A 26,551-nucleotide genomic window follows, 5' to 3' on the forward strand; every position below is an offset into this window, starting at 1 on the left:
TCTACGGGGGCTGGTGAGGCTGTAGGTGGAAGATGAGGTGTGGCTGGGACAGGTTTGCAGATCCCTTGTGCACAGAATGAGGGCATTTATCTTTTGGGGAAATGCCACCCAAGGCATCGCCTGCAGAGGGGTCTCTGGGTAGACAAAAGGCCACACACTGGCTGCCAGTGCCTTGTCAACAAATCACTGCAGTCTTCCTACAAGGTGGCCAGGGCCGAAAACGTGGTGCACTTAAGGAGGCCGGTCCCCACCTCTTCCTGTGGCATCGAGCACATCTCATCAACAGCAAAGCGACGTGTGCTCCACTCCCTGTGGGAAAGCACACTGGATCCCGTCCCTGATGGCCTTCCAAGAGTCTTTCCACAAATGGCATTTGCAGCCAGGGGTCTTTTAAGAGACAAGCAAGTGGAAGCAGCCTGTGCCTTGAGCTCAGAGTCTGTGCTTAAAAGCAGGGCTGGTGTGACGATATGGGCCGATGAGTCTTCAAGGGCTCAGGCCTGGCTCTGCTGGGAGGCTACTTCATAACAGTGACACACTTCCTGCAGGAGGGACTGACAGAGGACCATACTTCACTCCTCAGAACGAGAGACGAAGTGGCCTCAGTTTCAGGGGCCTCCAGAGTATCACAGAGGGCTTTTCCTCCCTCTCCAACAATGTGGTGCTCTGGGAGGACCGTCCCTGGCCTCGGTCTTCCCAGGACGATTTTCCTGCATTGGAGCAGAGACAGAGCTCACTGCCTGGGTCTCCCTCTGCTGCAGAAGCGGCAGTTGGAGAAGCCACTGCTGTAGCAGCCAGGGAAATGACTGCAGTGTCACAGCTGGAACCTCACTGTGTCGATGGCTCAGGAATGCTGGGGCGTGCCTGATGTTCTGGGGTTCAGAGATGAATATCAAACTGTGGCACCCACAAAGAGAGAACCCAAGGGATCATGAGGAGGGTGTGGACCACCCATATAATCAGAAATGCCAACCATAAAAGAGGGGTGGAGAGCCAAGCCCACAGTACACCGTGGGGAGCTGTAAAGAGGAAAAATCTGTCCCCCTCCCCAAATTCTCATATTAAAGACCTTGCCTTGCTGTCTTGGAATGTGATCTTTTCTTCTTTTTTTAATAATTTATTTATATATTTACTTATTACAGTTTATCCGCTTTGTATCCCTGCTGCAGCCCCCTCCCTTGTCTCCTCCCTCTTCTCCCCCTATGCCTCTCCCCTAGTTCCCTGATAGGAGATGACCTCCTCCCCTTCTATCTGACCCTAGCTTATCAGGTCTCATCAAGGCTGGCTTCATCATCTTCCTCTGTGGCCTGGCAAGGCTGCACCCCCCAGGGAGAGGTGACCAGAGAGCCTGCCACTGAGTTCATGTCAGACTCAGCCCCTGTACTAGGGAGCCCACTTGGAAACTGAGCAGTCAATGGGCTTCCTTTGAACAGGAGGTCTAGGTCCTCTCCATGCGTGGTCCTTAGTTGGAGTATCAGTCTCTGCAGGGCCCCCCTGGGCCCAGGTATTTTGGCTCTGTAGTTCTCCTTGTGGAGTTCCTGTCCCTTCCAGGTCTTTCTAAGGAATACTACTCAGCAATTAAAAACAGGAAATCATGAAATTTGCAGGCAAATGGTGGGAACTAGAAAAGATCATCCTGAGTGAGGTAACCCAGAAGCGGAAAGACACAAATGATATATACGTACTTATAAGTGGATATTAGACATATAATATAGGATAAACATACTAAAATCTATTCTCCTAAAGATGCTAAACAACAAGGAGGACCCTAGGGAAGATGCTTAATCCTCATTCAGAAGGGCAAACAGGATAGACGAGAAGTAGGAGAAGACAAGAAACAGGACAGGAGCCTTCCACAATGGATCTCTGAAAGACTCTACCCACTAGGGTACTGAAGGAGATACTGAGATTCATAGCCAAACTTTGGGCAGAGTGCCAGAATCCTTATGGTAGAATGTGGTCTCATCTGGGAACACGGCTGGTATAGGTGGAACCAGGCGCACTCTCGGTGTCCTCATGAAAGTTGGACAGGTAGACACTGACAGCACTGGAAAGGATGCTCTGGGGATGAAGGCAGAGTTCCAGCACAAGCTCTTACCAGCAAGAGAAGCAAAGGTCTGAGCAAGCAGCCAGGCACAGCGGCCCGTGCCTGTAGTCCCAGCACTCGGGAGGCAGAGGCAGTTGGATCTCTGAGATAGAGAACAGCCTGGTCTACAAAAGCAAGTCCAGGATAGCCAAGGCTAGACAGAGAAACCCTGTCTCAAAAAATAAAAGTAAAAAGTCTAAACAAGCTCAGAAGGTAGGACAGGAGCCTAGGAAAGCAGCTGGTTCTGCTTAGACCTCAGGCTCTTGGCTGGAGATCTCTGCCCTGTGAGACTCTTGGCCCATGGCTTTGCTGCTGCTGTCCTAGCAGGGAGCACAGAAACTGCTCCTCCCCCACCACTCTAAAGCAAGAAAACAAGGAACAGCACTATGCTCAGACTCTGTGTCCACCCTGAGGCACATCCCACCTGGTCCTTTCAACCAAGGGGATGCTCCCTTCTTCTAGACCTCGCTAGAGGTACTCAGTCTCCAGTCCTCCTGCCTGGCTGGAGCTGCTTACTGAGCTGGTGACGTGCCTTCCTTGGGCCCATCTCTTCAGAATCACATAAATGCTACTGCAGTGGCAGAGATGGTTGTTCAGGTTCGAGGACACTGACCCTTCCTTAGGAGACCATGACTAAATGAAGTAAGCAGTGAGAGGGGAGACTTCCCTGATGAGTTCTGAGCAGGGACCCTGGAAGGGCCACACGGTTGGCGGGCATATTTCCCCCAACCTGCTTCTCTCTGGCTCTTCAGGCTAGGACTCATGGCTGCTGGCTTATGGTCACCCATAGCAACTAGTCCCTGAGGACCCAGTGCTCCTCTCACCCTGCATCTTTTCTATCAGTGACCTTTCTGGAAAGAGCTGGGGGAACCAATTCTGTCTGGAGGCTGCTAGCTGGACCCCGAGGCTGCTGCTGAACGCTTCCTCACCCTTGAGTGCCTGCTACTCTAGAAAGCCCCACCCTGCTCCCAGGAACCTCGGTGAAGGGGGCACAGGTCTACATGACACACCTAGCGCAGCCCTGAGGCCTGGATCCAACGAGGGGCAAGTCAAGCCCATGCTGCAGGCATTTCAGTGTTCATTGCAGCCTGTTTCAGGACGCAAAGGACACAACCTCTTCCCTGACGGCTGCAGTCTCTGCCAGGAGGCCAAGGACTCCCACCCCCTCCCCTTCCACAGACCAGGCAGGGGTAAGCTGGCGGCAGGGTGGGGTGGGCTGGTGAGGAGCACAATGCTGTGCGTTGGAAGGCTGATGGAGGGGCCTGGGCACTTTGTAGGTCTCTTTAGTATTTAGGAGACTCAAGCACTAAGGCAGCACCACCCCCTTTCTGCTTCTGGACACTGCTTGGGGCGGGCTGGGTTCTTAGATGATCTGTTCATATCCTGGGCTTCAGACTACAAAAGGACACTCTCCCGAAATTCTGTAAACAAGAAAAATGAAGTCCAGGCAACCACGGGCCCCAGGGGATCCTTCCCATCTTTCTCAGCCAACCCTGTTGGCTGTGCTACCACAGCACCTGCCTCAGTTGTCTCTGCCTCAGTTGTCACCGCATTCATCTGCTGGGCTTAGCGATGCCAGCGATGCCCGCGATGCCCTATTGGCTGGCAGAACACAATTTTACAATGTGCCGGTGAGAAGAAGGTATTGAACCAGAGAGATCTCCTTCATCAGTGTGTTTGACCCTGTCTAACCCAGGAGACCCTGACCAGAGTGAGGAGGGGAGGTCTTTGTGAACTGACAGACCTGTCACCTCTGGCCCTTGGACATTACGTCCCCGCTCCTAGCATGTGAGCTTCTAGACTGACTGGATGGCACCAGCCTTTTTTCTTCTAGCTTGTAGCTGGCAGAGTGCGGGACTTCTCAGCTTTCACACTCACATGGCCCAGTGCCCGTATAATACCTCAGCTCTCAGTTACCTGTAAGGGAAGCTTTGGATTCTTGGTATGTTTTGTAAATATGCTTTTGTTTTAATCCCAAGTGTGGGCTTTAGTTGGGCTACCCTTTGTCCACATCTGTTAACTGTCATGCGTGGGGCATGATCTTTGCCAGCTGGTATAGGCCTTCCATGTGCTGCATGGAGAGGGGCGTGGCCTAGGAATCTGAGAGTATAAACACGAGGCTGAGAAAGAGACGGGGTGGTCATGCTCTGGAGTGGAGCTCGGTATGGCGCTCAGTGTTGGTTTGTGGCATGTTGCAGTTTGGAGAGACTCAAGAGACCAGAGATGGACAATGTGACAGTTTGGAGCAGACAGATGGAGAGAAATGCTTCGGTGTGCAGCGGTGTGGCGGAGCCTGCTGGCTGCATCTATGGTTGATGGAGATTGGTATAGAGCCCTGAAAGAATTCCTGATCCTAACTAGCCAGGAGAAGCAAAGGGGTTTGGGCTCCCACTCCTCACTAACCTTTTCTCTTTCCTAGTTAAGGTTGGGGGTGGGGGTTAATGGAAAGGAGGTAAAAGCCTAAACATCCCAAATGGAGTAAAAAAAAAAAAATGCTACAGATGGCTTTCTGCTTTCTCCAGCCCGCTACTTCTGTTTGTCTGGGAAGCCTGAGTGACATGCACAACACTCTTATCTGCCTGTGTCAAGATGTCCTTTCAAAAAGATAATTTTGAAGGGTTTATTTTTAATTATGTGTGTGTGGGCGGGGAACACGTGCAAAAGCGTAGGAGCCCTCGGAGGCCACAGGTATTGGATCCCCTGGGGCACAGTTAAAGGACAGCAGATGTGAGCCACCAGATGTGGGTGTGGGGACAGAACTCAGGTCCTCTGCAAAAGCAGCTCATCATTCAGCTTTCTCTGTGCGAGGATCAGAGCTCATATTTCAAAACCAGATCGTAAGCACGGTGCTGGGGCTAAGACTTCCATAGCACTTTTGGAGACACAATTCAACTCACAGCAGTCACAAATTGCAGAATTCCCTCTAGGCAAATAAAAAGTGACTTCTTGGGATTTGTGGGGTGGCTCATGGACCAAGCTAGGCTTCCACAAGCAATGCCCAAGGCCCTACCAGCACTGGCCTTAGTAATAGGACAACTGCCCAGTCATCCCCAGATACGGCCACCACCACCAATTCCAGGGATATATTGCCTGGTTTGACCAGGACTTGGCACAGCAGAAAAGTTTTCTCACCAGCTCATCAATGCCCTGCTCTCTTGTCACAAAACAAGCCAGGTAGCTGCCTCTCGTGATGAAGGGAGAATGTGATGGTGACTCTCCAGTATCAGCTTGACTGGATTTGGAGACACACCTTTGGGCATGCCTGTGAGGCTCTTCCCAGAGGTGGCGCCTTCCCACGGGCAGGAGTTAGACTGCTCACGAAAGAGACAGTGGGCAGTCAGCCAGCATTCACCTGTTTCTGTCTCCTGAGTGAGGATGCAATGTGACAAGCTTCCCCACACTCCTGCAGCCACAGCTAGCCCGCATGTTACACTCCTCCCCTCCATGATGGCTGTCTGCATGCCCTCCAGCCGGGAGCCAGAGGAGAACCTGCCTTCCTCGAGTAAATGTTGTCAGGTTCTTTGTCATAACAATAGGAGAACACAGAGAAGGGCCAATCTAGTCTTCCACGAGTGGGGAGAATGGGCATTTCCCATGAAGCTATGAAACACAGACTGCATCGTCGAAAGGCGGTGGGCAGGGCCAGTATCAAACGTCCACTGCCGCTGTTGGCCCCGCTCGAATTGCTCATCCTCCCTCATAAATACTGGGACAGTGGTTCCACACACCTGAGGTGGGTGAAGCCCACTGGGAATGTTGTTTCCCTGATAAATGAGAATCTCTGTCAGTATCTTTTTCCTCTTCTAGGTTGGCTAAGGTGTGATGCTTAAGAGTTGTGGCAAGCCCCTTGAGGTCACGAGGGAAAAGATGTAGAACCGTAAAGATGCCAGCCCTGTGTTGTGAGTTTTCCTACAGAGATGTGAGCACATGTCCATTCACTCCAGGCAGGACACCAACAGACCCGAGAAACAATTCCAACTACATCCAGGTCGGTAAGCCAATTCATTTTAGAGGAGTTACTTACAGGACACAGGTAAATTAAAGGCACCTGAACAGCCAAAAGCCCACCAAAGCATGGGTGACCACTCACACACCTTGTCCCGGAGCTCCCGGAGCTTCCTGCCCAACCTGCACTCAGCTCCACCAGGAGTCTTCTCCCCAGTGATTAGTTATTGCTTGCATAACCAGGAGGCGGCCTTTGAGTCTTGTAATTTTATGAGTCTTGTAAGTTTCATTAGCTTAGGAGTCGCCTTCCTCCCTGTATGTGTGGGTGCTTCACTTTTGAGAAAATAGCTACACAACATGCTGCTACAGCTGAACTGCTGAGGTCCCACCAGCCATGCCAGCCTCAAACCAACACACCGGTTCAAAAGGAAGCTGTGTGAAGCTCATTCATATCTTCACATGCTCCTCCATGCACCCACAACTCAGTACACCTATCTACCACTCAGCCACCCACACATTGAACCCTCATTCACCCAATCATAAATACCCTACAGTTGAGCTGGGTGCGGTGTAATCCCAGCACTCGGGGAGGCAGCAGCAGGCAGATCTCTGTGAGTCCGAGGTCAGCTTGGTCTACAAAGCTAGTCCAGGATAGCCAAGCTACACAGAGTAACCCTGTCTCAAAAAAACAATATATAGTTAATAGAGTCAAAGCAAGTGAGTGACACGGTTAAATTTACTGTTCGGAAAGAACCAGAGAAAGAAGAGAAATTGGGACTGTGGATGTAGCTTTGAGAACACAGATGAAGGAAATGACTACAGAGATGCTGGGGAAGTTTTGACTATCAGAAGTGGGATCGGAGGATACAATGCTTTTCAGGGTCCCTCAGTCCACAACTACCTTTTCCCCTAGATGTCAGGTGTTTTTGCCTTTGAGATAGGGTCAGAATTCTCATTAACCTTCTCATTGTGGAGAGGAAGCCACCCCTTTCTGAACTTCCTACCAGCTGTCTGCAGCATCATGGGGAAAGCCGTGGTATGTTGACATAGCCAACACCATCAACACTGGTGGTCTGAATGAGAATGGTCCCCATAGGCTAATGGTTGAATGCTTGGGTCCCACTTGGTGGAACAGTTTTGGGAAAGATTAGGAGGTGTGGCATTGTTGGAGGAGGTATGTGACTGGGGGCAGGGTTTAAGGTTTCAAAGGCCTATGACATTCCTGGTTAGCTTTCTCCCTCACGCTTGAGGGCCAGATGTAAGCTTTCAGCTACTGCTCTGGAGCCGAACCTGTCTGCCTACAGCCATGCCCCCTACCATGGTGTCATGGACTCTATCCCAATAAACTTTCCTCAATAAGGTGCCTCGGTCATGGTATCTTTTCACAGCAATAGAAAAGTTACTAAAACAAATACCTTCCCTAGAGTGAGACCAGCCAGGCTGACTGCAGGGGTCCTGTACATAGACCAGGACATGTGAAGACGTTTTTGCCATAAGTGGAAGATGCAACAGGCAATGCTGGGGCCAGGATCAGAGCACCCCAGATATTGCAATGAAAAGCTGAACAAGAATTTAAGATGGCTGGTACTCATCTTTATTACTGAGGCTCCAGAGGGTCATAAGACCTTCATTAAACATATGCTGATTAAAACCATCACTACATGGGCTTTCTGTTATGAACTGTGTGTGGGTTCTCTGTTAATGATTCTACAAGGCTGATACAGACTGAGGAGGCCTTCTATGACTGTGGAGAGTTGGAGTGTTTCAGATCTTGAGCTTAATTATCTTGGATTATTATTTTTTTGTCTCCTCATTTAGTGAGTCATTGGATTGTCTTAACAGACCACACCAGGTTCCATTAATCCAAATCTAAAAACGCTATCAGCCTCTGAGGTTTACAGCAGAGATGTACTCACCGCCTGCCTACCCGATTGATTACATCAATATAAAAATGCTCTGTAGCTATAAAAACTTCATGGAATTGTTACACTGAACACGGTATGAGAGTAACCAGATTTGTGTAACCCTGCCATGGTCACTCATAATTGGCACCAGAATAAGCATACTCTTTCTGAGGTGAGAGGCTTTACACCAACAATCTGTCTCTGACCTCCTCTAAGGACAGAGTTGGCCTGTAGCTCCCTGCAGCTATTCTGTGCCTCGAGTTCTGCTGTCACAACGGTAGCCTCGCTGTACCAACAACAGAGAGGCAACCATTGATCCGGCGGGCCGCCTTCCCTCCTTTTCTCCCTCTTTTCCACAGCTAAGCGTAACACCTCTTCAGACACAAGACGAAAAAAATCCCACGCGGCCCCTGTCCTCCTGGACGCTCCAAGGCACGAGTGATCAAAAGAAACACGGAACGACCAGGAACTAGCCTCTCCAAGGCTTGCGTTTCCGCCCGGCGTTCCTGGGCGCGACACCGCCCGGAGCACGCGTGACGCAGGAACGCGGGACGAGGAGTGCGCTTGCGTAAGGGGGCTGCGCGTGCGCAGCTGGTGTACGGAAGGCCCGGGGCGTTCAGAGTCGTGGAGTGGAAGCTTGCTGCTGTCGCCACGGTGTCCTGGAGAGGGCTTTGCGGGCTCTGTCCGGCGGAAGTTGCCGGTCAGTACGCGCTGTGCATACGTACTTTCGTCACTCCTTCTGGCCCCGGTGTTGGCCGGGCCAGCCCTCTCCGATCCTCCCCAAGCGTCTGGAGAGAAGGACCTAGGTCGAAGTGGAGAGTGCCGAAGGGGAAGGGGCGTAGGGCTGAGCTTCGTGGATGATTGTCCTCCTTTAAGGGCCCTGATCTCCAGAGTCCCTGCTCCCAAGCTCCCCAGTTCCCGAGTCCTAAGGTCTCTGAACCGCAGTTACCTAGACCCCAAAACACTAAGATTCCTAGCAGGTACCTGGCCTCCAACTTCCCAGGCCCCCAATCCTTAAGGTCCCTAACCGCTCAGTTTCTCAGTATTCCCAGGCCTACAGCTTCCAAGCCCCAAGACAGGCTATGAAAATTAGAGAGGAGCCTTCCATCCCAAGAACGAGAGTACGAAGGTGGAGGCTTCCTGCTCTCTTTGGACCTTTTGAGAGGTGCATTTCAGAGGACCCCTGGAGTAAGGGGTGGAGCTTATAGCAAGGGGAAGGATGATTTCATTAGGAAGAGTCAGTACCGACCCACCAGAGAGCCAGGTCTGAGGCCCAGGGATGCCTGCCTATAGGAGACAGTATTGAGCAGTGAAGAAACCAGAAGGAGCTGCTGGTGGCGGAAAGAAAACAAAGAGCCTTGGAAGAGTGGGGAAGGTGAGGAGGATTCTGCCTCACTGGGTGACCAGGAGGGTGCTGGATCTGGAGTGAGTCTGCTGGGGCTTGGGAAGAATTCGTCTTGAAGTACAGTGAAGCCCAGAGCAGCTTACTTCAAGGTCCAGACACACTGATTCCAGAGGCCACCGGGAAAATGGGTATGGAAGCAGCCAAGAGGACCCAAAGCAAAACGGAATGGGGGCGGCCAGCCCTGCTTGTGGGGAAGCCCAGCCGCCCACTGGGTCCATTATGGCTGCAGAAGGATGCAGAACCAAGAGAGGTCCCAACACCTCCACACAGATTTGCTCAAAAAGTTTGTTAGTTGAGTTGCTCATTCCAATGGTCATAGCTAGGGCTACACCTTGACCACCTACCATCTCACACCAAGCTGACCCAGACAAAATATAAAAGATCATGAACCTAGAAAAAAAGATGATCTTATACTGAGAGAAACATCCACTGCGGGGGAACTCTCAGATTTAGAAATTTTCTGGTTTGTTAATGGAGTCAGGGCCGCAGGGAAGCAGAATGCCCCTTGTGCAGGCAGATTGGCAACACTGTGAGGGATTATATATGCCTTCTCTGTAGGCCAGCAGTCCTGCTTTTGGGAGGTGGGGTACTTGGACCACTCAGTGTGGTTTAAGAATATTTTCTGTAGTTGCTTACAGTCAAAACTGGAAGCAACCCAGATGCCCAGACCTGGGAGACTTGATAAATATGTGATGGAGTGAGTCCACTGTGACATGCTACAGGAGTGGAGAAACGAAAGGGCTGGCTGGGGAGATAGCTGTGAAGGTGTAGTGCTTGCCTGTAAGTGTGATGGCCTGAGTTCATTCAGAACCTGTGTTTAAAAAAACAAAACAAAACAAAACAAAACAAAAAACCGAAAGGGCATAGTGACACACTATGATCCTAGCATTGAGGTGATAAAGACGGGTGCATCCTGAGTTTTGACAGCCAGCCAGCCCAGCCCACTTGAGGAGCCCAAGGCCAGTGAGAGAACCCATGTCAAAAACAGCAATAAAAAAAAGACAGCGTGCTCTAAGGGAGTATCACCTTGTCTTCTGGGTTCCATATGCACATCCAAACACAAGGGACAGGGGTCATTTATGTGAAAAAAGCAAGGTGCACATAGCGTGGCTGGTGATGCGCTGCCCTGGGTGTGGCAGTGAGGGAGTTCTATATGTGTCTGTGCTGGCCAGCTTCAGTCAATGCTACACAAAGAAGTGGAGGCAATGGGCAAGAAGAAACCTTTTGTTTTTCCAGACAAGGTCTCTCTCTCTACTCCTACCTGTCCTAGACCAGGCCACCGAACTCGGCCTCCCAAGTGCTGGGATTCAAGGTGTGGGCCACCACCACCTGGCAGGAAAAAGAATCTTAATTTGAGAAAAATGTCTCCACAAGATCGGCCTGTATGAAAGTCTGTGGGTTGTTTTGATCAATGATTGGTGTGAGTTAGCTCAGCTTACTGTGAGTGGTACAACCACTGGGCTGATGGTCCTGGGTGGTGTAAAAAAGCAGGAGGAGCAAGCTATGAGGAGCAGGTCCCTAAGCAGTGTTCCTTTGTGGCCTCTGCATGAGCTCCTGCCTCCAGGTTTCTGCCTGAGTTCCTGCCCTGACTACTCTCAGTGATGGACTGTGATGTGGAGCTGCAAGCTGGAATAAACCCTTTTCCCCCACGTTGCTTTTTATCCTGGTTTTTTATCACAGCAATAGAAAGGCTAACTAGGAAAAGGAAATACAAAGCACACAGCTGGTTAGTTATGGGAAAAATCTTGCTGTTTATGTAAAATGAGGATAAAAGAAATGTTAGGTTTCAATCTAATTCATCAGAATGTTAAAAGACAGTTGGTAACATGGTGCAGAAACTTAAAGGGCTGAATTTATCTTCCGGGTGCTAAATTCTCTGTAATAAAACCAAAATTTCCTTAATACCTAGGAATACTTTATACATGTGTAAACGCATATTTATGAACATGTAATTCCAGCATATAATTTATCACACCATGAAGGGAGGACAACATAGAATTATTTTCGTTTAGTACTATATTTTTTTAATATTATCACAGGACACTTTTGTTTTAGATTTAATTTTATGACACGTAAAAAGTTTCAAGTTTTGTTTTAGATTTAATTTCATGACACATAAAAACTTTCAAGTTTTGCCTGCATGTATGTCTGTGCATGTAGTGCCAAGGAAAAAAGAGAGTGTCCGATTCCCTGGAGCTGGAATTCAGACATTTGTGAGCTGCCATGTGCATACAGGGAATCAAACCTAAGTCCTCTAGAAGAGCAGCTGTCCAGCCTGGCACGTTGGCTTCATGGTGGCATTGTATTCTGAGCAATGGAAGGGTAGCAAGTCTCCTGTTGGTGGGCATTTAGGTCTTCTCTATACTGAACAATGTTCTGATAACCTCATGTCAAATCATCTCATTCTCTGCACACTCACTTCTGGGACTGATTGCCAGGACGTCTGGTGGAAAGCACAGGGGCAGTTGTAGACAGCTGTGCTCAGCTTTTCCCCAAATGCTATTGCCCCAAGTATAAAACATCACAAAATTTGGGACTGTGTGTGTCTATGCCCCAAATCTGAGTCCCTATCGCCAAGGCAATGGTGTTTAGAGCCAGGCTTTGTGGAGGTGGGTTAAGCTTAGGATGGGTTCATGGGTATGGGGTCCCTATGATGTGATTGGTATCCTTGTGAGGAGAGGAAGCAAGCTATTTTTCTGTGTCATGTGAAGTCACAGAAGGCTACCCTCAGTACTCCTTGAATGTTCCTTGTTCTTGGTGTATGTGTGGGGGGAGGGGACACAATGTTTTATCTCTCCCAGTCTGCCAAAATGGTGTCTTGGTGTGTTTTCTAAAGTATTTACGGGAAGTTTCAAGCTGTGCCAAAGTGTAAGTACAGAGACCTCACATGCCCACCACCACCACTGAGCTCAGCAGCCTGCTCCTGCCACTCTCCGCTGCACCAGGATCCGCATCATCACAACATTTTAAACAACTGATGTGCGCATGTAACACATCCCTGTAAGACCACACTCACATCAGCTCAGGAGTGGCCCATACGTTGCAAACAGATATTCACCTTCTGCCCCGAGCACCTGTTGCTCCTGCTCTTCCTGCCCTGACTCGTTACGCGTGCATGGACACACAGGCTGTACATAGTTTGGCTTCCTTCCCTGCAGCAGGGTTCATGTGCTTCCTAATATGTTGCTTCTTACTGCCACGTGACCTCCAAGAAGTTCTGCAGTCAGTGTGCCCATCCTGCCTTCCGTTGAGGGTACTTTACAGTTCTGTGACAATAATGCCTAGAGCCAGTGTGCATCTGAGTATAAGGCTATCGTTCTTGACTTTGTTCCTCTTAAGTAACACCTACCAGCAGGATCGTTGGGTTAGATGACAGGTGGTGGACTTAACTTCATTGTAAATGGCTGGTCCCTGCTGGGCATGGTAGCACACACCTGTAGCCCCAGCACTCAAGAGGCTGATCTGGGAACCAGCCTGGGCTGTGTGCCCTGTCCAGAGCCCTGCCAGAAGACAGTGATGAGCATCACAAGGCTTTGCCACCCTGCTGCTGTTTGCCATTGTCATCTTTCATCTTAGAGTGTGTGTGGTACTATGTCATTGTACTAATTTGCATTTCCTGGTGGTTAGAGGAATGGAATGTCTCCCTGCCCCAGCCTGGTAAGCTCTTCCTGTATGGATCCAAGTCTGTCTCCCAAGAAGATGAAGTGGGCTGTTTCCCTCAAAGCCCCATTTGGGGGAACTCTGGAGCATGAGCTCTACAGGGAACAGTGGCCGATTACTGTGTACCCAGCAAGGACTTCCTCACCTGAGCTGTGTGTCTCCCTCAGCACAGTTTGTGTGCTTGGTGTTGGGTGATGACCAGGGTCAAAGTTGAAACCGAGTGTCACACCTGACTTATCAGGTCACCCGATGATTTGGCTTCTGTGACTCTAGGCAAGGCTACTTAGCAGTGAACACCTTGGTCATGCAGGTGGCCTTTCTAGAATCGAGAGTGCCAGCAGGGAAGGGGAAGCAGAAGTCACTGCCAGGGACACTCCCAAAGGAGCCTCACCAGGTGTTATCGGCATGTATTGAACTGTGGCTACTGACACACAGCCCCGTGGCCACGCTTCCTTTGGCCAGTGCTAGCTTCCCTCAGTGCTGCCTGCCACCCTCGCTTTTTCACCAGCAGTTTCAAGTCACTTTTTGTCATGTGTATTTTTGTACCGAATATCTCATTTTATCCAGGGGGTTATTTCAACATGCTGGTCCAGCATTGCCAGCTCCTCACAAGGGCAGATCTTAACATTTCCTCTACTATATATAGTATAAAAGGCAGAGGGCCTTCCGCGTGTCTTGGACATGTTTGTTCCTGTCTGCCTGAGATGCACTTTGGAGAAAATGTTGGGATCACTTAGAATTTGGGATTGAGCCGGGTACAGTGGCACACACCTGTAATCCCAGCACTCGAAGCAGAGGCAGGTGGATTGCTGTGAGTTCAAGGCCAGCCTCATCTACAAAGTGAGTCCAGGATAGCCAAGGCTACACAGAGAATCTCAGTGTCGAAAAAACAAAGAACCAAACAAACCTGAAATCACTTTGCAGAGCTTTTGAGTTGGCCACGTTGTGTGTCATAGGGGAGGAGGACATGAAACCTGGAGGCAGGCTGGGTCAGTCGCGGTGGCACCTCACATGAGGGGGGAAAAGTGGGGCAGAGAGAGATGAGAGGTGGCAAAAGGTGGTAAGTTCAACAAGCTGGCACCAGGCCACTGGCACTGGGAGTAAAGGATGCCCAGACCGCACCTTCAGAAGGAGGGGCTGCTCAGGTGACGACCTGAGCTGCATAGGCTGAGAGGAGGGCTGATGTGGAGGTGGGAGAAGGGAGGGATGGAGTGCTCGGAGCCCTTCATCAGATAAGCAGGACAGGATGGCTAGAGGCCATGCAGAGAACACAAAGGGCAGAGATGGGGAGCAGTGCAGGCTGGGGATGGTCCGCCTCCTTCCTGCTCAGGTGCTGGAGCCAGGTGAAAGCTGAAGAGGAAATGGAGTCTGTCCAGACAGTGAGAACAGAACATGCCAGGCTTCTTCCAAGCCACATATACTGATCACCTGCCCTGATGCAGGGTGTGGTGAGGTAGGCAGGCAGAAAGGCCAGACCTGGGGTCCCTTGGGAGGGTTCCTTTAGTGCCTGACGGTCTGTGGGCATGCCTGGCACTCTGGCAAAGTACCAATACGTTTACTGGGAACTGGTCGTGGAGCCAGCAAGGACATAGGCCATATTCTCAGCCTGCCACACTTATCTGAAACACCAGTGTGCAGACAGAGTTGTGTCCCCTCCAAAATCATGCTAAAGTCCAGCCATCAGGAAATTAGGCACCCTATTTTGGAGATAGGCCTGTTCAAGAGGTGACTCAGGAGGGAGAGGGGTGTTCTGGTGAATGTGTCCTAAGAAAGGATGACTCCGAGAACACAGAGGACTCAGTCTGCACAGGGGTCTTGGGGATAACCTGCTGCCACATGTCTTGTTCAGTGCCCTGTTGGACTGTATTGGCAACCTGGGCCAGGGAGCAGAGCCCACATAGGACCAGAATGACAGACAGCCTAGCACCCCCTTAAGTTTCCCTTTCTGTAGGATCCCATTCAGGGAGGTGAGAACCCTGAGATCCCACTGGCTTATCTGAGGAGCTGGGAGAATGGCCATGCCTGACCACCACAGCATTTGGCCTCAACTACAACCACAGGTCACTTCATGATTTATGCCATAGCTGCCCAAGAAGGAAAGGAGGAGAAAGGGGAGGGGAACAAGGCAGCTTTCAGGGAAGTGGTCCTGGCCAAGCCATGCTTAGCAGCGGTGACCCTCACACTACTGTCATGACAGATCCTGGGACACCCAATGCTGTGGCTGGCCTGCTGTGCCCCAGATGATCTCAGTGCCAGTGTCCTCAGCCTGGGCTGTCCTGACCTGCAGCCACCCACCCCACCCGACTACCCACTGTCATTCCATGTCCACTGTGCACCATGGCCACCTTCATTCCATCTTCAAGTGAGAACACTGAGGCAGAAGAGAGGTGGTGCGGAGACAGGATAGAACCCGGTAGATATCCCTCCTGGGATAGAACCAGGAGGCCCCATGTGGCATGGAAGTCACCATGACCATCAGAGGTCTCTCTCCGCCACATGTGCTAGGAGGACCAGTAGGTGTCAGCAGGCAGAAGCACAGGCCTGCTTCATGGGGGCACAGACCAGCTTTCTGTATGGGAAAGGCTGAATGGGAGTTGAGAGTCAGGGAAACTGAGAAAACAAGGGCGACAGAGGAGCAGAACACAGGTACCAAAGCCACATAGGATGGACACTACTCTGTCCCCCAGCCGCCTCTCAGCTTACGGATAATTGAGAGTATGGCATCAGGGGATCCTTCATAACGGTGGTACAGGTGGCAGCGGCAGCAGAGGTGGTGGGCGTGACGGCGTGATGGCGTGACGGTGGCTGTCAGGGAGGAGTTGTGGCAGTGATGATGGTGAGGGTGATGATGGTAGTGGTGGTCTTGATAATAGAGGTGATGTCAGTGGGGGGATAGTGACCATATTGGATAGTGGTGGAGGTGATAGTGGGAGAAGTGATGGGCGTGCGGGTGATGGTGGCAGCAGTTGCAGCGGTAGTGGTAGGAGTAGCTGTGGCGGTAACGGGTGCTTATGGAGATAGTGGAGGTGATGGTGGTGAGGAGGGAAGTGACAGTCGTGCTAGTGAATGTGGTACAATTAGTGATTAGAGAAGATGGTAATGGTGGCGGTGATGAGGTGACAGTGGTAGCAACAGTGGAGACAGTGATGGAGATGGTGGAGATGACGGTGGAGGCAGGGACAGTGATGGAAGCTGTGGAGACCATGGAAAGGCAGATGGAGGTCCTGGAGATGGACTGGTGGGAAGCTGCTGGCAGCGCTTGAGTTGGAGGCAACAGAGCCCAGGGCATTGACAGAAGTAGTCGTAGAGGTGGGAGTGCCAGAGGCGATGCACTGGAGGTGATGCCAGTAGTGGTGAAGGCAGTGGAGGTGATGTGGGTGGGAGTGGTGTGGAGTACACGCAAGGTAGACATGGCATGCCCGACATGGAGGTGGGTGTCATGGCGGCTGTACACCTGTCTGGAGAGATGGAGCTGAACTGGGGGAGACATTATGGAAGGCAGGACAGAGGCACAGAGAGCTCATCCCCGCCACTCCTGTGCAGGCCAGGTGTGGAACTCTATCTGCAGTGTTTCTTCTTCCTTCCTTAAGGGTGTTTATAGAAACTCCCTGTGCTGTCAATATCACAAAGGGGTAGGACCAAAGGGATGTTAATATGGTGGACAGCTCAGTTTCCCTGAGGCCAATGGCTAGGAAGCTGGGGAGGCAGCAGCTGACCCCTGCTTCACTTTATGGCCTCAACCTTCCCACCCCCATTCCATCTCACATGACCACTTTCCCTTGTTCTGGGCTACCTTGCTTCTTGGTCCACTCGGAGGTTCCTGGGAAGTCATAGCATCTGGGGAAGCTTCCGGGAATGCCTCTACACTACCTCTAGCTTTGTTCATGCTGCTCTGCTGAGTACCAGTCCCTTGGAGGCCCCAGGCCTCTGGCCACTAGGGTCTATGCTGCTCGCTGTGCCACACAGCCGAGGCACTTAGCAGTACTGGGAGGCAGGCAAGTCCTGAACTTGTTGCATATTGACTGGGATTTTGGGCTATCACCAAACCTTTCTCCTTGCCTCAGTTTACTATCTGGCCAACAGGGCAAGATGGATATCTCCAGAAAGGGTGCCCAGAGGCCCATGTTGTCCAGTAATAGAGCTATAGGCTTAGTGAAGCCCAGCTGGGTGGAGTCCAGCAGACCAGAAGGGCCCCAGGAAGCCTCCCCTCCTGGGGCTCAAGACCCCCTCCTCTCATCTCCATTGGTATGGCAACAGCTGCTTCCTCCTCCTGGACTGGAAAGCTTGGGCTGAGTCATGGGCTCAACTGGGAACATGACAGGGCCTCCTGCAGGACAGTGGCTCTCATCCAGGCACAGTGTGGGGCAGGGTCAGTGGGGGACAGGGGAGAACTTACATCTGGGGCCAGAACTGGAAAAGCCCCGGGAGTTGGCCCAGGAACTGTCAGGCCTGTCCGGTACCAGCTTAGGACCAGGACCCCTGGGACAAGCACAGCTCCCACCTTGCCCTGAACTTGGCCAGAGCAGAATGAAGCTGATACCACATGCCAAGGCCATTCCACTCCATCCACCAAAGGGCCTGGTGAAATGGTAGATAGAGCCTGGAGGGCTCGGGGTGGGGGCATCTATATCCCTGTTCTCACCCTGAAAGAAGTGTGAAGGGAATAGTGGAGGAGGGGTTTGTTAAGAGAGCAAAGTAGGGATAGCTTTGGTTTGCCTGGATGGTTTGGAGGAGGTAGAGAGCCAGGACCACAGAAAAAGGTCTTACATCCGAGACCCTGCCCCTTCCTCACATTACCCTGCCTTGCTGGGTCTTCTCTACCCAACCCCAGCCCTCAAGGGAACACTGGGGAAAGAGGGTGCCCATTGCCAGGCCTGTTCCAGTCCACTCACCCCACAGGCCATGAACATCTCTTGGACTGAGTTCCCAGGGAGTCCATCACTGCTACTCCCAGCCCAGCAAAAGCCCACTTTTCCTAACCCCCAAGAATAACTACAGCCATCTTCATCTGTGGTTGGCTTTATTTTAGTCATTGTGACTGCCAGAATGTGTGAAATAAGAAGACAGCACTGGTTTCTAGGGGTGGCGCGGGCTGACACAAACAGGGCTATGCAAACATCCCAGCCAAACTATGTGGGAAGAGCTGTCCTGGGGAGTCATGTCCCAGTGGTCCCTCCAGGGGCAGAGCAGCAGTGAGACCACAGGCAGGGACAGTAGCTGGGCCAGCCCGAGGAACCCACAGCAGAAAGCACCTGGACCGCTTCTGCACACACCTGTCCTGTGCGCACACACAGGCAGTGTGTCAGACAGATGCATACACGCAACTGAACCATGCCAGTTATGAACTTACAACCAGTCACTTATTCTTTGCTAGCTTCACAGTAACTGTGCACCAAAGACAATGAGTCCAGTGTTGACTCAGGGCAGGCTCCCTGCCCCAGGGAAGCAAGCACATGAGGAAAACCAACGCAACGGTGCTCCGCCTGCTCACTTGCAGTACTGCTAACAGACAGACAGACAGACAGATACACACACACACACACACACACACACACACACACACACACACATACAGAGTGCGTGCCCAAGAGAGAGAGCATGCATGCACGCTCAGGTTGTAATTCACAGGGTCCTACCAGCCCTTCCAGAGGTGGAGTCAGAAGCCAGGACGCCTCTTCTCCAGCCCTCTGGACTGTGGCCCATCCTGGGACTCCAGTCTTGTAGCATCACTGGAGGCACCAGCTTCCCAGGCTAGCCGTGGACATATCAGGAGAGCACAGAGATGGTCAGGAGATGAACAACGGACCTTCCACCTTGGGGAGACCAACGGTCACTTCACTCCAGACCAAGCAGGCAAATAAATACATCAAGTGTTAGCAGAAGACATAAAGACAGACTTGCCCCGACTCTGTCCTCCGGGCCACTTGCAGTCATCAGAGACAGCCCAGCTGGGGAGAGGGCAAGCTGTTTGGGGCATCTCTACCACTTTCTCTGATGCAAGGCCGAGGCATCTCCTATCCTACCCCATCCCCTTCCTGAAACAATCAAGGTTCTGGGACAGCAAGGCTTGCTTGGGGCGCAAGTAGTCAAAGCAAGGTGGCCCATATCCACGACAGAGGCAGAAGACAAAGTCCTTCACATTTCAAGGGTGTCAGCCTTCCTTCCAGGGCCATAGATGAAGGGTGCCTGCCTCCCTGTCTCCCTGTGACAGCTGCTTCTACCCATGCCCCCCCACCACCACCACGGCAGGAGTAGCACAGCAAATGTCGCTCCTGTTAGGCTGGACAAGCTCCGGCCCTGTGCTTGGTGCCTGGGAATGACTACAGCTCCAAGGAGACCCTTAGAAAGTAGGAGAGGGACTCCCATGGTCAGGCGTGCCGAAACACAGCATCAGCTGCATCATGCGCAGCTTGGCTCATGGCAGGATCTGCCATTCCTAGCCCCAGGACCCCCGTGGGGGCACTTGTAGGGTCCTCACCCAGTAGCAGACACATGGTAGCCTTGGGAGGCTCTTAGTAGAAAGAGAAGCCATTTCCAAATTCCCCTTCTTTGCCCAAAGTTCCACCCCGTTCCACCCCAGTAACAATCACTCCAGGGACAGGCCGCCTCAGCCACCCTCATGATGCTCCGGTCCCCGCTGGAGCCATGCTTCCTGCAAGGCCAGCTGTGTCTCTACAGCCCCTGCTGGTACTTGTGCCTGAGGCCTTCTCCACAGGGGTCCCTGCTGCCACTTACGACAATTGGCCTGCTCTCTCAGTGCACCCTGTTAGACACTTGCATTAACGACTTTCTTGACGACTGAGTCATTCTATCATGGCACTAGGCACACAAGGACACTCTCAAGTGTCCCAGCAGGGTGGTCAGGGAAGCGCCAGGACAGAGGAAAACTGTGTTACCTCATACCGAGAAGCCCAGGCCCAGTGGACGGGCAGGCTGGACACTCCTTGAACCTTGCCAGAGAGGACAATGAGGAAGATAGTGTCCCTAACTGGGCAAGGCACAACCTGTGCGCAGGTGTGAGATGGAGAGTGAAGGGCAAGAGGAGGCAACCATCCAAGCAGCAGCAGCAGCAGCAGCAGCAGCAGCAGCAGCAGCAGCAGCAGCAGCGTTCATTCAGATTGGCAGGTGGGACCTTCTAGCCTTGTGGTAGGGCTTCTTCCTCTGTCCCAAAGACCCACCCAGGAGACCCTTCCTCCACACCTTGGAGATACAGAAAAAAAAAAAAACCAAAACAAACAAACAAACAAACAAACAAACAAAAAAACTTTACACCAACAAGGACTTGACGAGGCCGTAGTGGAACTTGCGGACATGCCGATACAGGTCCCCAGACTGTGTGAATCGGCGCTCACACCAGCGGCAGGCATGGGGCTTCTCCCGTGTGTGAACCACCGCATGCCGGCTTAAGTTGTGTGAGTACTGGAAGCCCTTGCCACACTGCACGCAGGTATAGGGCTTCTCCCCAGAGTGTGTCCGCTCGTGCCTCTTCAGTGTGTACGTGCAGGAGAAGGTCTTGCTGCAGAGCGGGCACGTGGGCACGGCCCCCTCAGAGGAGAGCCTGGCACGAACGCTGTCCCGCTCTCGGAAGTGGGCGCTGAGATGCAGCTGCAGGGCATGGGGGCTAGGGAACAGCTTGCAGCACAGCGGGCAGATGCAAAGGTGCCTACTGGGACCCAACTCCTCGTTGTCCACCACCGGCTCCGCGTCCAACCCAAGCTGCTGGCTTCCCGTCCCTTGGATGTGCACTGGCAGGCCCTGGGCCGTAGAAGCACAGCCTGGTGGTGGGGATCTGTCAGCGGTGCTCTGAGGGCTGCTGCTGCTGTCTTGTTCAGAGAATGAATCTTGCTCGGCCTTCACCAGAGGCTGGGCCCCTTGCTGCATGGAGCTGCAGAGGGATGTCTGGAGGAGGCAGGGTGGGTGGACCTGCTCAGGGCTTGGGCCAGGCTTCAGTGACAGGTCCAGGGCCCCACCTGACTCCCCTGTGACCTGCCAAGATGGAGGTCCAAATGTTGGCAGGGGATGGGCAGCCTTGACCCCTAGAGATGGGGGTTTGGTCTTCGGTGCAGCTGGGCAGAAGTCAGGAGACCAGGAAGGCAGGGGTTGCGATGGCTGACCAGGAAGCTCTGTCTCCAGCATGCGGGTCTCCAGATCTGGGTCCTTCTTCCTAAGCCTGCCCTTGCAGACCTTGACGATGTCATACATGTGTAGGTAGCTGGCGGCAGCCAGGACGTCCTCCACAGGTAGGCTGTGCAGGTCCAGGCGGCCCTCGTACATGAAGTCCAGCAGGCGGCTGAAGGCGGGCACCGTGACGATGTCGCCGTTGAGCCGCACCGTGTCGCGGCTGCTCGCGGGCTGGTCCCTGTAGAAGAGATGGAAGTAGACACTGCACGCGGCCAGGACAGCGCGGTGCGCAGGGAAGCGCGCGTCGCCCACCAGGACAGTGCAGTCGCACAGGAAGCCCAGCTCGCGCTGCTGCCGCAGGCGGCCCAGCAGCCTTACGCCGTGCTCCGGGAACTCCATGCCGCCGCAGTCATCACCTGGGCACAAACGGGACGCCTGTCAACACGCCGGGGATGCCGTGGCCGCTGCTCGCCCCGACGCGCCCTTCCCCGGGTGCAGGCAGCCCACAGAGAGGCGCGGGAGTGACGCGAGCAACCGCCAGCCCCGAGCCGCCCCGGCACCTGCCCGGAGCAGGAAAAACTCGATCGAAAGTAAACAGAAGCCGCTCTGCCGCCGGGGCGGGGCTCGGGGCGCAGCGCAGGGGCCGAGCCGCGCGGACACAAGTCGCGGACTTCAGGCTGCCTAGCCCGCCCGCCCGCCTGCCGCGCCCCCCGACGCCGGAGTCGCCGCCCGCCCGCGCCGCCGCCAGCTGCCACCGCTGCCGTCGGCCCCATTTATGGCAGCGCGGCCGCGGGGAGCGGCGGGTGCGGCAGGCGGAGCCGGGAACCCGCCCCTGCCCTCACCTCCGCCGCACGCGCGGCTCTCCGCTGGTGCTGCAGGCTCTCCCGCGCAGCTCGGACCGCGCGGAGCTGCGGGCGGCGCGCCCCGGCCGGCCGGGAGGGCGCGGGGACCCGGACGGCGCCGGGCGGGGCGCGCACTAAGTTGGCTGGCGGGGCAACGCCGGCTGCTTGCCCCGCCCCGGAGAGTGAAACTCTCGGCTGGGGCTGGAGGGGGCGGGCCGGGCGACTTCCCGGAGCGGCGGAACCGCTGAGGTCACCTCGCTACCCCTTCTCTGTCCGCCCCACCCGGTCAGTCCCGCTAGGAGCCAGCCCGCGCTCTGTGGCGGGAGGGGGTGCGGGACCCTCTCGCGATACTTGTCTCCTGGGCCTCTGTGCCCTCCATGGGGTCCGGACTGCCCCGGTGGACAAAGGGACACTTCCCAGGCGTCTGCCTCTCCCTGCACAGTGCACCCGCAGTCACTGCGTGGCCGGGACAATGGCCTCGGGCCGTTGGTAGGCGCAGCCCTTCAGATGGGTCAGGGCGCCACTGGGAGATCACAGATTTCAGAAAGAAATTCACTTCTTCCTAGGAATCGGTGTCTGGAGGAAACTACGTTAACGTAGCTGGGACAGGCCGAGAAGCTGGGGCCCCTGACACAGGATTACCGCCTTTGCAGATCCTGGGCTGGCAGCCGCGCACACGGTCTGTGACAGGGCAGATGTAGTGGCTCCGGTGAAAGACACAATCACCTCCACAGTTAGGCAGGCAGGTCACAGGATGTGTTAGAGGGGTGATATGGAGAGAGGCTAGGGCTGGCACCCTGGGCAGAGTGTTCCAGGAGGAATCAGGGTCACACTTGATTCTAAGAGGAGACACCTGGTTCTTCTGGGGGAAAGGAAATGTCAAGAACAGTAGAGCTCTGGGTTTGGAGGAGTAGAGCCTCGGGCTACACTGATGGCTGGAAAGTCTTCTCTCCCAAGAGTGCAGGTGGAGGGGTCTCCTTGACCGAGGGGGTTTGACGTTACTTGAGACATTGCTCAAGTCAGCTTCACAGGCCTGTCCATTAGAAGCTCTCATTTGTGGTTCTAGGGTGAGGAAGGGGCCACTTAGCACTAAACTGCAGGGCCAGGGATTCTATGGAGCTAGGCGCATTCTGAATTTTCACCTTGCATTTGTTAAAAGCTCGGGAACCAAGAATGCTGGGTAGTCCAGGAACCAAAATGCTAGAGGGGAGGTAGAAAGGACGGTAGCGCTGCACAGGGTAGGAATACAGTAGACAGGGCAAAGGCCAGGTGTTTGGGTAGACTGGCCAAAGGCATTCTGGGTGAAGGGGGCTGGTGAGTTCCCACCCTTGCTCTTTAGAAACTCAGAACAGGGTGTCCAGTTGTGTGTGTTTGGGGGGTGGGGGCTCTGGCCTCCAGGGGGTCTGTTCAAAGCTGATGGACTGGAAGCTTAAGAGGCTGCCAGGATCCGTGAAGGACCTAGATTCTACAGGGAAAGAGACTACATTGTTATACTAAACAGAAGGATTTCCAGTTCTAGGACAACTTGAGTTACATGGCAAGGCCCTATCTCAACTTCCTGTCCTGGAAAAAAAAAATGGTGTGTATCTGAAATGCAAATTTGACTGGATATAGGCATTATTTCCTAAATCTGGCAACTGCAGCAAGAAACTCAGAAGCAAGCTACATTTGCCCAAGCGCAGCACAGCTGAGGGGTACAGCTTGGTTGTCTCCAACCTGAAGAGAGAGCCAGTTTCTTCCTCTCTGCCTCAGTTTCCTCCACTCTGTGGAAATGGCCCATGCCATGTATTCAGGGTAAGCTCAGATCCTACTGACCCTCTCTGAGCTTGCCTGGATTGGAGCCTGCCTCTGCCTCAGCCCCTTCAAGGGTTAGCATGACTCGGAGCCCCTACATCAGCCCCTACTCTTTAATACAGTTCCTCATCATGTGGTGACCCCAACCACAAAATTATTTTTATTAGTACCTCATAAGCATAATTTTGCTACTGTTATGAATCTTAAAGCAAACATCCATTTTCTGATGATGTTAGGTGGCCCCCTGGGAAAGGGTCGTTTGATCCCTCAAAGGAGTCACGGGTTGAGGGCCGCTGTTGTATATATACCCTTAATAATCTCCACTAGCAGAATGGGAATCAGCACCTTCCAAGGCTCTAGTAAAACTAACTTTGGGACATACTACAAAGTGATATGCCTTGAATTCCAGAACGTTCCATCTCCTCTTCATTCCTGTCTTTGCTTGAAGGTCATCCCTTTAGCTAGAGTAGTCCTGAACTGCAACCCATTCTCCATTCCTGTTTGGCCCTGTGTGGGGTGTTCGGGGAGTCAAAGGTTGTCAGACAAGGTGCATCCTTGTTCTTTATCAGGGCCATGGCTTCTGTGTGCTCTGATGGATCTGTAGCCTGCCATAGAATGGCTTGGAGAAAAGGATGGCTGGGTGTTGAATGGTGACCTTTGCCCCTCTTCCTCCACATTGGGCATCTAGCAGTGCCTCCAAAGCCTGGCCCCTTGGTTACTCTGCACAGCTTTTAGGGCAGCGAAGTTGTGTGGGTACAAGACAGTGAACCTGCTGCCTGCAGGAGCTGGCACACCTGCAGGTCACACTGTGTTGCTCAGGCTGGTCCATCATCCCTGCTGAGGAGCCCGCCACCTGCCACTCCAAGATCCCTCTTTCCTGGCCAGTAGCCTGTGGCGTACAGATGACAGAGGCTATCACAAAGCCACAGTCTGAACCTCTCCAGATCTGGGGGTACCATCTAACCTGGGAGCTGCCTCAAGCTCCCACCCTGCAGTTGATGGCCAGGCCCCTTAGCTCAGGGCTCAGGCGCTTAAGTCCTACCAACTGCCAGCGGCTGCAGGAGATGACAGAAGTCCTCAGTGCCTGGAGAGGGCCAGAGACCGCAGTTTTTGTTGGGGACATCTGGCTGAAGAGCATGTCAGCAGTGAGTCTCAGCAAGGCAGGGCTCTGGGGCTTGCCTCTCACCTTGTGGTTCTCTCTAGGAGGCCCAAGAGGGGTGTTGCTAAAGTGCGGGCCCAAAAGAGGGAGTCGCCATGCCCAGCGTGACTGTAGGAAGACTCTGGACAAAGGGGAAGGTGGAGACACGAAGAAGGAAGGCAGGGCTGGGCACTGCATAGAAACAGGGCTCACAGCAGGATGCGGTGGCCCACGCCTCTACTTCCAGTACACAGGGAGGCAGAGGCAAGATGATCTCAATGAGTTCGAAGTCAGCCTGGTCTACAAAGCGAGTCCACGACAGCCAAGGCTACTCAAAGAAGCCCTGTCTCGAAAAACGGAAAAAAGAAAAAAGAAACAGGGCTCACTACAGGTAGGAGCGCGGCAGCAGTGGCCTCCAGGAAGAGCCCCCAAAGGAGACCGGTCCCTGGAGAAGAGCCAGAAATTGCTACGTCTTCCACAAGAGGGCGCCCTGCTGGCTCCCAGTGGCCACTCCCCACTGCCCAGACCGGTGTAGCACTGGGTTTGGGGAAGTAGGGGAGGAGGACTAAGGGGCTCTGGGGTGAAGGTTTGCTGGGTGAGTGATGGATCTGTGTGTGAGTCTCAGCCTCGAGGGCAACCCTCAGGTCAGATACACAGCTAGAGCAGAACAGACACGCTGCTGGGCCTGTGACTTAACGCCCTGGAGGCTCTCTGAGCTGGGGTAGCTGTGCTGCAGAGAGGGCGCAGAACAGAGCTCCCCACCCCCGCCACCCGCATCCTTGTCTTATGAGCGTGTCCCTCCCCCACCCTGCTGAGAGGAGACTGAGTTCTTCTCCAGGAGAGGGGCGTGCTTTCTAGGCCAGCCCCAGAGAAAGAGCCCCGATTTTAGCGACAATCCATCCTGGGCCATAGCGTGGACTAAACTACCCTCCTGTTTACAATTCCAGGTGAACTCTGACCCTTGGATGAAAAACAAAAAAAAAAATGCCCCCTCGGAAAAAATTCCAAACACATGAAGGTAAATTCACAAGAGGATTATTATCAATATGGGCCTCTGGGATGAGGGAGGGGCCCGCGCAGGAACTGCTGGGGCAGGCTGAAGGGGGTTGGACCGAGGATGGATCAGAGGCAGGAGCCACCTTGACTCTTCAATTCCGGGACACCATAAGGAACCGCCCCCCGTGCCTCGCCCATCTGGGTCCACAGCAAGGTCTTGGCCGAGTCCGACCCTTGAATCGGCCCCCTCTGGGTGTCCAGGTGTGTCCCCTTCCCCCTGTCACCTGCAGCCCCCTTATCAGTTTCTGTGGCAGACAGTACTGAGTTGAACGAGCCCTCCTTCTCGTGTAGCTTGGCCTTGAGGACACCGGCGGCCAGTCTCTCCCGGCTCCCAAGATGGGGACAGTTGGGCCTCTTGAGGGTCAAAACGATTCACTGTCCACGCCGGCCTCCGTGGGGTCTGGAGAGCTAGGCCGAAAAGTGCCAGGTCGTTGGCAAACCGAGAAACCTAGGCCGGGGCCGGAGCTCTGGATCTGCGGCGGGGCTCCGTTACCCGCGTGGCTCTGGCTCCGGGCCACCCGAGGGCGGCGCCCGCGGTGCCGCGCTCGCGCTCTCGGTGTGCCTCGCCCTGGCCGCGGGCCGCGCCGGGGGCGCCCGGGGCGG

General features: G+C 53.6%; 1 protein-coding gene across 1 annotated transcript; it reads right to left on the reverse strand.

Moving 5' to 3' along the window:
- Nucleotides 1–18,006: 18,006 nt before the first annotated feature.
- Zbtb42 (zinc finger and BTB domain containing 42) lies at nt 18,007–22,132 on the reverse strand. The gene is made up of 2 exons (XM_055593285.1): nt 21,961–22,132; nt 18,007–21,534 (listed from the first exon to the last, which is right to left on the reverse strand). Exon 2 carries the CDS (start codon nt 21,515–21,517, stop codon nt 20,264–20,266), a length of 1,254 nt encoding a protein of 417 aa, XP_055449260.1. The 5' UTR covers nt 21,518–21,534; nt 21,961–22,132; the 3' UTR covers nt 18,007–20,263.
- Nucleotides 22,133–26,551: the final 4,419 nt, after the last annotated feature.

Source organism: Psammomys obesus, unplaced genomic scaffold (genome assembly GCF_907164565.1).
Source record: "Psammomys obesus unplaced genomic scaffold, mPsaObe1.curated_primary_1811, whole genome shotgun sequence".
NCBI classification, from domain to species: domain Eukaryota; kingdom Metazoa; phylum Chordata; class Mammalia; order Rodentia; family Muridae; genus Psammomys; species Psammomys obesus.

Bases quoted from the DNA above. Each gene is read 5' to 3' on its own strand.
- Zbtb42 (XM_055593285.1), bottom strand. From the start codon at position 21,517: ATGGAGTTCCCGGAGCACGGCGTAAGGCTGCTGGGCCGCCTGCGGCAG.